The sequence below is a fragment of the Anolis sagrei genome, chromosome 3 (assembly GCF_037176765.1).
Source record: "Anolis sagrei isolate rAnoSag1 chromosome 3, rAnoSag1.mat, whole genome shotgun sequence".
In the NCBI taxonomy this organism is placed as follows: domain Eukaryota; kingdom Metazoa; phylum Chordata; class Lepidosauria; order Squamata; family Dactyloidae; genus Anolis; species Anolis sagrei.
The window spans coordinates 59,849,686-59,862,155 of NC_090023.1; the positions used below are offsets into that span (position 1 = coordinate 59,849,686).

Genomic DNA, 12,470 nt, shown 5'->3' on the forward strand with positions numbered 1-12,470 from the left:
TCATGTGACTTTTTTCTACTTTCCTCTCTGTCTTGTCAGATAAACTATCCAAATTACTGATGTCTTTCTGTATCTGTTCTCATTATTTTGTCCTTTCCCACTTCTTAACCACTGCTGCTCCTGCTATTTATGCTTCCATTCTCCAAACGATTACTTTTTTATTGGCTTAACTTCCAAATTTAAACACATTACTCTACAGCAAGGTTTTGAAAAATCATCACTTGAGTTCTCAGGTTTTTCTAATTACAGTCCTGTTTTAGTGTTTTCTTTAAAACTCTTGGAACATGCTATTTAGGAACATTGACCTACTTTCTTATAGTTCTATACTGGGTCCCCTTCAATCTGGATTTCACTGCTTGCAGAGGTTGCTCTTATGAAGATCATAAGTGATGTTCTTCTTGTCAAGTCAAAAGGCCATTGTTCAGTTCTTACCCTTCTTGATCTTTCTGTGTCCTTTGATGTCATTGATCCTGTTCTAGTGTTGGATTCCCTTTGTGATTTATGGTTTGTTAATTCTGTTCTCAGATGGTTTGTGTCATATCTCTCAGGCCACTAATTTAATTTGGTGACTGGAGGTTATTTACATTTTAGTTGGGGTACCATATGGTTCTGTTCTGGGCTTTTTGTTGCTTTCTCTTTATATGTTGTTCCTGGGTAACATTATTCATTGTTGTGACCTTCAGTATCATCTTTATGATGATTACACTCAGGAAAGTATTTCCACTGTAGAACTTCTATAGTATGTCTTCCAGCTATTTTGGCATGGATATTTTATGATCATTTGAAACTCAACATGAAACAGAAAGAATTGCTTATTTTTGTCTTCAAAGTCTTCTTCATAAAATATATTCTTTATCAGTGTTAATGATATTCCCTTTCATACTGTGTATTTTAGTAATTTATTTATAAAAAATAAGATTGTATGGCTTTGGTCAGAAGTGTCTGTCATATTAAATGATACTTAAATAAGTAACAGCATTAATAAATACCAGAACAATTCACTCACTTTCACTACAGATGTATCTGCCTATATTTGGGGATCAGCAAAGTGACACATTTGTTTGGAGGACAGCAACAGAGCGTAAAGCTTTTCAAGGAATTGCAATAAATCCAGCACAGGATGTAAAGCTAAGTTTAAACCTGTTATATTCAGCCCAAATATTGTAGCAACTGATAGTACAACCCTACAGACGTCTAATCACAAGTACGTCTTACTGAGTTAAGTTAGACAACAAGGTATTGTACCTAAATGACATTAGCTTCTGTTAGGGATTAAGGTCATAATAAATATGAACAATGTATGATGTATGACAATGACAATAAGCCCATGGTCTCCACTCTTCAAAATATTATTTTATAAGAAAGTTTATTTTAATTAGGATTAGCATATATGGAATTTTCAGGATACAAATGCTCCCCTATACACACACAAGACAAATGTCTGAAATGATGACATAGATTCATTTCTTATATTAAACTCTCAAGTGGCCAGTTTGGGGGAGTGGAATGAAAAGAGATCTGGTAAAGCAAACTGTTCTGCGGCATACTAATATTGGTAGCTTTTATTTGTATAAGATGGAAAGTCATCACAATTTCCTGTATAGCTACAGTGATGGTGCTACACATTGTCACTAGTTTTTGGAGTATATGATGATCAGATTAAGCAAAAATTAATAGTTGTCAGCATTCTTTAGGACATGTATCGACCTGCATATTTAAATGGATTTTCATCTTACTTCTAAATTCATTTAACTTTGAGAGTTTTTGTTATTTCACACAGTAAAAGTTTTTCTGTGAAATAATATCTTTAGTATTATAGGGAATGTTTAATATTTCCAGCACTGTAAGGGAGGAGAGAAGGCCATTAATTTAATACATATTCTTGGACACATTCTAATCCAGTAGCTGTAACGGATACACTAATCCACTTTTACAATTTCACTTAACATGCCATACTTCAATACAGAAAAGCCAACAGCTAAATAGGAAACTTCCTGGTAACTCAAAATGTCATAATTTAAATTCTTATAATTGTGCTGGATACCTTTCTTAAATAGACTAACTTTTAAGAAAAACACAAAATCTATACTCCTCTCCCTTTTGTACCTTTTAAAAAATAATGTTTTGTAATAAGAATGCACTATTTGGAATACAAATTAAACATTTGCATAAATATGTAAGATTTCTAAAGCACATGCTGAAAGGTGTTTAATATAGTTAATAAAAGTAAAACATAAGAGCATGGAAATAATCATTCTTATGGGACAAAATTCTTTTTTCCATTTTTTTTGTCTGAATGAAAACTTTCTGAACATCTACAGAAACCTATTAATAATATACAGAAATATCACCTTTGAGAGTTGCCTTATACTAGGGTTGTATGATGCTATCATTTAGTGAACACAATTGATTTAGATTTTGTATCATACCTAACCCATTCCCTCTCTACGCTTACCTTTTCTTACAAGGAAAACAATCCTGATTTTTCCATTTAATTTTTTGACAAATTCTATTTGGAAGCTCAACCAACCTGTACACTGAAAGATAAACCAGTTTGGAAGTGAAAATCGTGATGAAAATACCTATACTTATGAAGTGAGATAGACCCAATATTTTTTTGTTTTTGCAAATGCTTTGATCTACCAGCCCAGAGGAATAAGAAATAATTTACATGGGCTACATGACTGTGAAATTCTCTGAAGCATAATCTGTCAGCAACGTTAAAATTTCTTAATTATATTTGATGATTTGGGGAGAACAACATTCCCAGGTTTATGTTCTCTTTGACTAAAGTTTAAACTCTGTACTTTGGAGGACAGGAACTGTTTCATTTTACAAGTCTATCAGACATCTTGAGATTTGTGCATCACTGTATATTTCATGAGGAAGTGTTATTATACAAATCATAACCTTTACAGCACTGATTTTATACTGTGGTACTTGGTTGAATTTCATCATTAATACATTCTGTTTGGATCTCATAAGAAAAAAAAAGAAAATATGTATTTTTACCAAAGACAGTCAGTTCTGCTGGATCACTGTCCCGTTCTCCAACCATATTGGTGCCAACACATGTGTACATTCCAGCATCACTCTTTCTTGTGTTTGAAATCATAAGCTTACCACCTCGTATCTGCAATAAAGAAATTAGAGGGGGTGGGGTGGGGACATGCCTATTAATAATGATACAATATTAACTCCACAAACAGAAAAATAGCAATAAAATATTTTATTTGAAGTATTAGTAGATGCTGCACCTGTTTCAATAGCACTGTTTCATGTATAAAGTGATTTACAACCCATCTAACATGACGTAAAATGGGTGAGGCACTGAAGAAATGAGCTCTTCTCAGTCATTTTCTGATTTAAGGTGCAAGTATATTTTCAACTGATTCCTTTCAGTAGATAGCTGATGGTAAAAAAGATTTCTACATTGTTCAGGTATAGAAGTCCACAACGGATGTTAATGTGAGAAGTGTGAGGATCATCTCTTTCAATACCATGATTTCTTCAGGCTACAGTTATCTAACCAGAAGGACTTGAAGAAAACTATCATTTCTAAAGTCTTGTAACATTTGATCTGTTGAGAATCAGCAGTTCTTTAAATGAGCCTCAGCTTGAAAAGTGTTCAGTTTCTAAATCCAGAGACTCCATTACTAACTTTTTGAACATAACTGTAGATTAATGATAACAGCTTAAACACATCAAAGGCCTTACATTTCATCTTATCTTAGAAAATTAAAATGTCAGTTAGTACTTAAATAGGAGACCACAAATAAATACCTCATGTTTTAAGCTAAATTTCAGATAAAGTTAATGACCAATCACCTTGCCTTAGGAAAGCCCATACAATTCATAAGGTTGCCATAAGTTGGCAGAAGACTTGAAGGCAGCTATGTACTATTTACAGCAGGTCAAGTTCTTGTATAATCGTATCTCATCAAAGCTTTAGGTTCCATAATTTTCCTGAAAAACTACAGTGATATCTCTTTTTTTGAATGGCCCATATTTCACTAGGACAGACTTACACTGATTCTCTCTTCTCTGTCATCAATTCGGATTTTGTCTTTTTTCCAGTAGATAGTGGGCTCAGGATGTCCTCGAGGGGGTTGGCACTCCAAAATGGCTGGTTCACCTGCTGCCACAACAACATCTGTAGGGTTTTGGCGGAAATCATCCCGTAGTACTGATAGAAAAAAAGATAAACAAATGATATTTGCTAAATAAAACATTATAGGGGTGAATAAGTTTCTTTACTCAGCAGTTCTTGGTATTTATTTAACATGCTGACAGAAATCCCTCAAGACCTATTAATTGTAACAGAAATAAAGATAACTGTAGAAGTAGCTTTTTTATTATAATATGGCATTGGCATGTATTTCATAGATATAACTCTGGTATAAACACAAATATCTACACATGATTCCCTTTTCCATTGTGCAGTCATGGTCAGTGTGATCTTTTGTGGAGGTAAAATCCTTACACTTACTGCTGTTCTGACAATGAATTATTTCCATTAAAAACAGTGTGTTGGACCTTGATTGTAACCTTTTGAAAATCTAGTGTGTTTATCTCAAAATTGATATCTGCAAGAATAGCAACTTAAAAGGACAACTAGACAGAAGATTGGTGATATATATGTGCCATGTTGTTTTACTATATGGCATTTTTATTTCACTATTTGCAATAATAATATCAATAAGAATCTGAAGGGTACCATAGTGTTCTGAATGAGCCAATATAATAAGCACCTGCTTTTCCATTCATTTTAAATATTTCTTCAATCATGATTTTGCTAGCCATCTCTTTTAACTTTACAGCAGATATTGTGAGAGAAAGCCAAAGGAGGAAAATACATCCACATTACTCTCTTCTGTAGTAAATTAAACCAAGAAACACATAATACTTCCTGTGCACATTATGTCACAGCAGATGAGTTAGGCATTTGGTGTACAGAAATCATAGTCACTTCATCATTATTCTTCCACATGTGTCTCTATGTCTAGGATATTTTTTTTATCCTTATAACCAGGAAACAGAAAATACTTCCAAGCTAAGCAGCTACTAAAATTTAGAACATCTCCCTTTTGGTATTTGTAAGAGCCTCATTTTCACTTTAATACAGATCTCACCTTTAATGGAAAAAGAGTCCTCTGAGAAATCAAGGAAAGTCTGCATCTTACTAAAAGAGCAGCCGGAACAGTTCAGCAAAAATCATTCACTCTCAGCTTATAAGCAGATTTAATTTACTGCTTTTGCTGTTAATAAAATGTGCTCCGTTTTAACATTTTGAACTGCACATTTCCCATTTCTGTGTGTTACACGCAAGGATAAAATTTATATGCACATGGATTAGCCACTGAATGGGCTGAGTTGAGCCTGCATATAAATTTGGTTCTCAGCTACAGATATGGGTTTCTGCTTATAGTTTTAGCATTTTCAAGACACACAGGTAAATCCTAAGAGAGAGAAACTAATTAAATGTTAATTTACTTTCCAGTATAAAAGAACGGTCTATGTATGCCAAGTCCAGACACAGAAAATAACAATAAAGAAATTGGCACAAGTGTAATTCTGGAAAGGACTCCACTTTCTATAAAAGGAAACACCTTGTGAGATGAATGTGTCCTTCAGATCCCTCTTGGAAAAAGACTAAGCCAAAGCTATATTTTGAACTGAGGGAAACACACATACACATCTGCAATTACAAAATACTCCAAAATCTGAAATTGTGACACATTTGCTTTCTGATGGTTAATGTGTACAACATATGCTTTATGCACAGAATCATTAAAATATTGTATTAGTTTATCTCCTAGCTATGGTTTAAGGTGCATATGCTATTTAAAGCATTTCTAGTTCTAAGTATTCTGGATAAGGCATACTGAACCTGTATGTGTCTCTGTATGTAATGCCATTGATGTTATAATTCTCAGTAATGCAAAGTTCAAAATATAGAGAACCATTGGGTAAAGCTGGCCCTGCATGATGGTTATCAGAGATGTAATTGAATTATAACAATAGCATACGTGTAACATTCCCACACTCATGAATAGTGCATTACCGATGACAGAACAACCTCACCAACTATGGACCTTGCAAGCATAGCATATAGTTTGCACATCATCATCATCATTATTATGACTATGTTTATTTATACCCGGTTTTCTCTCCACAAGGAAACTCAAAACCGCTTACATTAAAAGCTTATCAATACAAATTTAAATATAAAAATACACAAATATTAAAACAAAAAGACTCTCAGATAAGCTTCTGTTATGGATACATGTGTAAATAATTATTCAATAAACATATCCATTTGTTTGGCAGTTTATGTGTGCAACTCCTACTATCCTAATCAAGAATAGCCAAGTACACTGGGAATAATGCAACACAGGGAATAACGCATCTGTAGGGTAGTAAGTTGGAAAAACCTGGTATGTGGAACACTAAAGAGTACCTTTAATGATTTCTCACTTGTCACATTCACATATAGTACCAAAAACCATTAGATAATCTCATAATTGGGTATGAAATGGCATCCAAATCTCAAGGTCTACTTTAAGAGAGTATGACAGCTATGGGGAGGGAGAAAGAAAGGGTAGTGGAGAAGCATTTCAGGGTCATAGGTAAAATTCTAATAAAATATTATAAAATATTTTATAAACTGTGAGGGAAAGATTGAACCCAGACACAAAATCTGATGAGTTAGTGAACAGAAACTGTAGTATATTTTGAAACTATTATTATTCACCTCACTCCTTTTACACAAAATGTGTTCTGGAGAAGCATTTGTAGACATGACAAATACATAAGTTAACAAAGGTTAATTGTGACATTGATGGCATGTGCTTACTCACCAATACAGACATTTCTAAACATAATGTCTACTGTGAAATATAATCCTGTACAGTGAATTTGGACCTAAGTACAAGTTTACTGACTATAAGGGACTTCATTTCAGAAAGAAAATAAAACACTATGAAGATGAACACTTGGAGCTAAACAACCTACTACAATGGAATAAAAACTTGCTACCAAGGCAACTCTTCACTAACACCTGCCAATGTAGGACCAAATCCAGACCCAGGTCAAAATAATGTCTAGAAAGTCTAGGAATTCTATAGAAAATTAATTCATTTCCTTTCCCAAGGCTCTGAGAATTTGTTTAGAGGAGTCTGAGTGTTTTATAGAGAAGTGAATAGAGGGGTCAAAATTATTCTAATCTATATATCCACGGCTTAATCCTCCCTTTTACTATAGAAGCTCTCTGGCCGTACTGTTTTTTAAACACGTACACACATTTTAATAGGATTTACATTTACATGATGATTACAAATAACCATCTGTCTGCCTCTAGTTTTCAATCTGGCCCATGTCCCATGAGCCCATAGCCTATGGTCAAAGCATCTCAGCTAGAAAGAAAAAGTGCAGGTCTTTCAGGAAGTTTGAAATAATTTGCATTCTTTTCCCATAGTATGTGATTCTTCAGTCTATATAAAGATTACACAGACATTGTTCTATAAATTCCACATGTAAACATACAGAGAAATGCATTTGCCTGCACACACATACTACATGTTTTAATGGTTATTATATATGTTTTATATTGTTATTTTGACTATTTTTAATTGCACTTTTATGAATGTATGACATTGAATTGTGCCAATCTGTAACCCAACTTGAGCCACCATATGGTTGAGAAAGGCGAGCTATAAATGTTGTAAATAAATAAATATGTTTATCTCACATTTATCTCACATTACATTGAATGTTCATATACCCCTTGCCAAGTTTTACATAATAATGTTGCAAGTTTTAGCAGTTGAACTTTGTAGATGAGCATTGGTTCTTGTTTTGTATAAGGAAGACTTTATTATGCATGAAAAGGCAGCTGCATTTTAAATACAACAGTTTTCCCATTTTAAAGCACCGCCCTACTTTCGCTGAGAAAACCAAATTCATAGGATGTAGCACTGACGACACTTGAGGACAGACTCATATTTAATATTATGGCCATGATATCTTGAAGGCCAGCGAACAAAGCACTTTTGATATGATGATGTAGCAAAGACTATCTGAATGTTTAGTTTTAGCTTTCTAACTTGAAACATGATGTTCCCTTGTTGATTTTCAAACAATTTTTACCCACAACCTCTGAGGATGCCTGCCATAGATGCAGGCAAAACATCAGGCGAGAATGCTTCTGGAACATGGGCATACAGCCCGAAAAACTTACAACAACCCATCTTCTTAAGATTATGCTCCAGTGGCTGAGTAAAACATATTTAATACAACTATCCATGAAGGAATCGCCAGCTGCCACCTCATCCTAAGCTAACAGCAGATAACTCTTTCATGGTGATTGGGGAAGATTTCCTACTGGCAAACTACTTTAAAGCAAACTACCTTTTCTTTGCGTAAGAAAACCCTTAAAAAATGGTGTTGCCATAAGTTGACATATGACTTTAAAAATTATTTATTTATTTATTTACAGTATTTATATATCACTTTTCTCACCCCTGGAGGAAGTCAAGGTTGCTGCTAAGGTTTCTTCTAGCCCCCTACTGTAAAGGAACACCTTATCAAATCAGATGGCCATCTAGCCTCTGTTTAAAAACCTCCAGAGAAGGAAACTCCGCCACAGTTCAAGCAGTGTATTCCAAGATCAAAGAGTTCTCATCATCACAAAGATCTTCCTAATGTTTAGGTAAAATCTCTTTTCCTGTAGTTTGAATTTATTGCTCTGTATCATAGCCTTGGAAGCTGCTGAAAACAAACCATGTTCAATATGACATCTTTTAATATATTTAAACATGGCTATCATGCCAGTTCTTTTCCAGGATAAACATACATAGTTCCCTAAGCCACTCCTGATAGGCCAGGTATGGGCAAACTTCAGATCTCCAGGTGTTTTGGATTTCCTACTGGCTGTTAGGAATTGTGTTAGATGAAGTCTTTTGGAGAGCCATAGTTTGCCCATGCCTGTGATAGGCCATGGTTTTCAGATTTTTATTATTTTCATCATACTACTATGGACATGTTCCATCTTGTTAATATCCCTCTTGAATTGTGGTGCCCAAAACTAGACATGGTACATGAGGTGAAGACAGACTAGGGCAGCATATAGTTTAATTCCCTTGATCTAGACACTATACTCCTACAAATGCAGCCTAGAAATAGATTGCCTTTTTAAGGTGACCCTTTACAGAGTTGTCTCATGTGAAGCTTGTAGTTTCCTAAGCCTCCTAGAGCCCCAAGCCCTTTCACAAGTACTGTTGTCCAGACAGGGTCATCCATCCAATGTCTGTGCATTTCATTTTTTCTTCCTAGGTATATTACCTTAAATTTCTGCCTGTTGAAAATATTTTGTTAGTTTTGGCCCAGATCTCCAGCTGTTAGGGTCTTTTTGAATTCTGATCATGTCCTTTCAGACATTAGCCACCACTTCTAATCTTGTGTCATCTGTAAATTTGATATTCATGCCCCCTATTCCATCATCCTAGTCACTGATAAAGATGTAAAATAGCACTGGTCCCAGGACAGAACCCTGTGGCACCCCACTAGTCACTCCAGGATGGAAAGAAGCTATCAGCAAGCACCCTTTAGGTTTGTTCAATCAAGCCATATAATAGTAATATTGTCTGCTAGGTTGTTATCAGAAAAAACCCTCCTAATTTGTTCAAAATAATATTGTGAAGAACCTTCCCAAAGTCCTTTCAGAAATCAAGCTATACTGCATTCAGTTTTGCCTTCATCTACCAAGTTTGCAACTCTATAAAAAAGAGATAAGATGTATAAAGTACTTGTGCTTGATAAATTGAACAGCTATGATTCTTTCCCAGACACTGACTGCTGTGGAGCATGACTTGCTTTTGAGAAACCCATGTTGTCTTTTAGTGATTGTGGTATTCATTTCAAAATGCTTACAGGCCATATGATGTCAGGTTAATTGGATAGCAATTGCTGGGAGCAAGCTCCCCTCCACTGCTTTTTTTGGAAGTTGGGAACCACATTCACTTTAGTTGTGTGCAGAAGGTTGCCTCTTGGCTCCTTTTCAGACAATGTGTGCTTTAGACCTTCAAAGCATACTTTTGAAAATGTTCTAGCCAGGACTGGCACATTTGCAACCTTCTCATTCTACAGCCTCAGTGTACTGTGCCACAATACATTCAGTTAGCACCAATGAGGGGATATGACTATTTGAAGTACAATAAACTATGAAATAATGTAGTTGGGAAAATCATTAAGAATATCAATTTGATTAAACACTACCCATGAATTCCTTTACATTGGAGAAAATTCCACACTCTGACGACCTTTCATCTTTTTGAGTTGTACCAGGTGTTGCAATCATTAGTTGCAACCTCTGGGAGTTGGTCTGTGAAATAAACAGCTAAGTGATTTAAGGAAACTAAACTTTCCCTCTTGAATGCAGAGATGTGTCTTGGAGCTTTCATACTTCTGTTTGCCTTTTATTTTTCCCAAGCTAATATGACAGAGACGAGCATCCTACACATTCTTGTGAATCAATGTGTTCAACAGAATATTATTATTATTATTATTATTAACTTTATTTGTACCCCGCTAGCATCTCCCGAAGGACTCGATGCGGCTTACACGGGCCGAAGCCACAAAACACAATACAATAGAAAACATAACACAGCAATAAACAAAGCAAATCAAACAATTAAGCAAAATAACCACAATGACAATACATCAAGACACTATTAAAACTGGTTCGGCCAGCGCAATGGGGTACAGGGTTAAAAGTGCTGAGATGGCAGGAGGAACGTAGGATTAAAGTGCGGTGTGCAGCAATATTAGTTGTGCTAAAGTGCATCTAGGACTTGGGATGGGGATTCCTAATCTGCGAAGGCACATCGGAACAGCCAAGTTTTTAGGTTCCTTCTGAAAACTGCTAGAGTAGGGGCCTGACGAAGCTCTTTTGGAAGGGCATTCCAAAGTCGGGGGGCCGCCACAGAGAAGGCCCTGTCCCGCGTCCCCACCAAGCGCGCTTGCGACGTAGGTGGGATCACGAGCAGGGCCTCCCCAGATGACCGGAGCGAGCGTGTGGGTTCGTAGATGGAAATGCGGTCACGCAGGTAGGGTGGTCCCAAACCGTTCAGGGCTTTGTAGGTGAGCACCTGCACCTTGAATTGGGCTCGGAAAATAAATGGCAGCCAGTGGAGCTCCTTGAACAAGAGGGTTGACCTCTCTTGATAATGAGCTCCAGTTAGCATCCTGGCTGCTGCCCGCTGGACCAATTGTAGTTTCCGAGCCGTCTTCAAGGGCAGCCCCACGTAGAGCGCATTGCAGTAATCCATTCTAGAGGTGACCAAGGCGTGGACCACCCCGGCCAGATCAGCCTTCACGAGGTATGGTCGCAGTTGGCGCACAAGTCTCAGTTGTGCAAAGGCCCTCCCGGATACCGCCGACACCTGAGCCTCAAGTGTAAGCGAAGAATCCAAGAGGACACCCAAACTGCGGACCTGTGGCTTCAGGGGGAGTGTAACCCCGTCCAACACAGGTTGCCACCCTATACCCCGATCCGGTTTACGATCGACCAGGAGGACCTCTGTCTTGTCGGGATTGATCTTCAGCTTGTTCTTCCTCATCCAGATCGACACGGCGGCCAGGCACTCGTCCAGCACCCGAGAAGCCTCCTTGGAATTAGGTGGAAAGGAGTAGTAGAGTTGTGTGTCATCCGCATAGAGATGGCACCCAACTCCAAAACTCCGGATGACCTCTCCCAGCGGTTTCATGTAGATGTTGAAGAGCATGGGCGACAAGATAGATCCTTGCGGGACCCCACAGGTCAAAGGTCAGGGGTCCGAGCAGGCGTCTCCCAGCTTCACCAACTGGGTACGTCCCTCCAGGAAGGACCGGAGCCACGACAGAACCGTGCCCCCAAGGCCCATCCCAGAGAGACGACCCAGAAGGATACCATGGTCGATGGTATCGAAAGCCGCTGAGATGTCCAGGAGAACCAACAGGGTCACACTCCCCCTGTTGGGGACATCTCCATATTTTCTTGAAATATAAGTTGACATCTCCATATTTTCTTGAAATATTTTACCTGACTGCTGGATGACATGAAGAGTACAGTTTTTTCTAATCCAGAATATAAAATATTTATGAGTAAACTCAGAGATTGAAAACAAAGTTGTATGACCTATCTACACTGTACTGAAGTCCCAATAACCTTATCCTTCCTTGTTTTCAGCCCTTAATGAATTCTGAATGCTGCAGTTAACATTCAGCAATCTCATTACATGTCGGCCATAAATCTTAAAAGGCCTCATTTTTGTTTTGACAGCCAAGCAAGGGAGGAAAAGCAATAAGCAATTCTAAACTCTCTCTACCCCTCCCCTTCTCTTTTGTAAAGGTAGACTTCCTAAAGACCAAATTACAAACACTGTACATTGACCAATGGAATCTTTGGGACTATGTATTTTTTTAAAGTTTGT

The 12,470-nt window shown here is 37.0% G+C and overlaps 1 protein-coding gene across 14 annotated transcripts in view; it reads right to left on the bottom strand.

The window, feature by feature from the left end:
- The window catches only part of ROBO2 (roundabout guidance receptor 2), a 1,336,704-nt gene that overhangs the window by 182,123 nt on the left and 1,142,111 nt on the right, over nt 1–12,470 (bottom strand). For all 14 annotated transcript variants that reach the window (XM_060770531.2, XM_060770530.2, XM_060770520.2 and 11 more), the window contains 2 exons: nt 4,029–4,186; nt 3,013–3,133 (listed from right to left, as the gene is read on the bottom strand). In XM_060770531.2, coding sequence (XP_060626514.2) covers nt 3,013–3,133; nt 4,029–4,186 — 279 coding nt within the window. The remainder of the gene's footprint in view (nt 1–3,012; nt 3,134–4,028; nt 4,187–12,470) is intronic.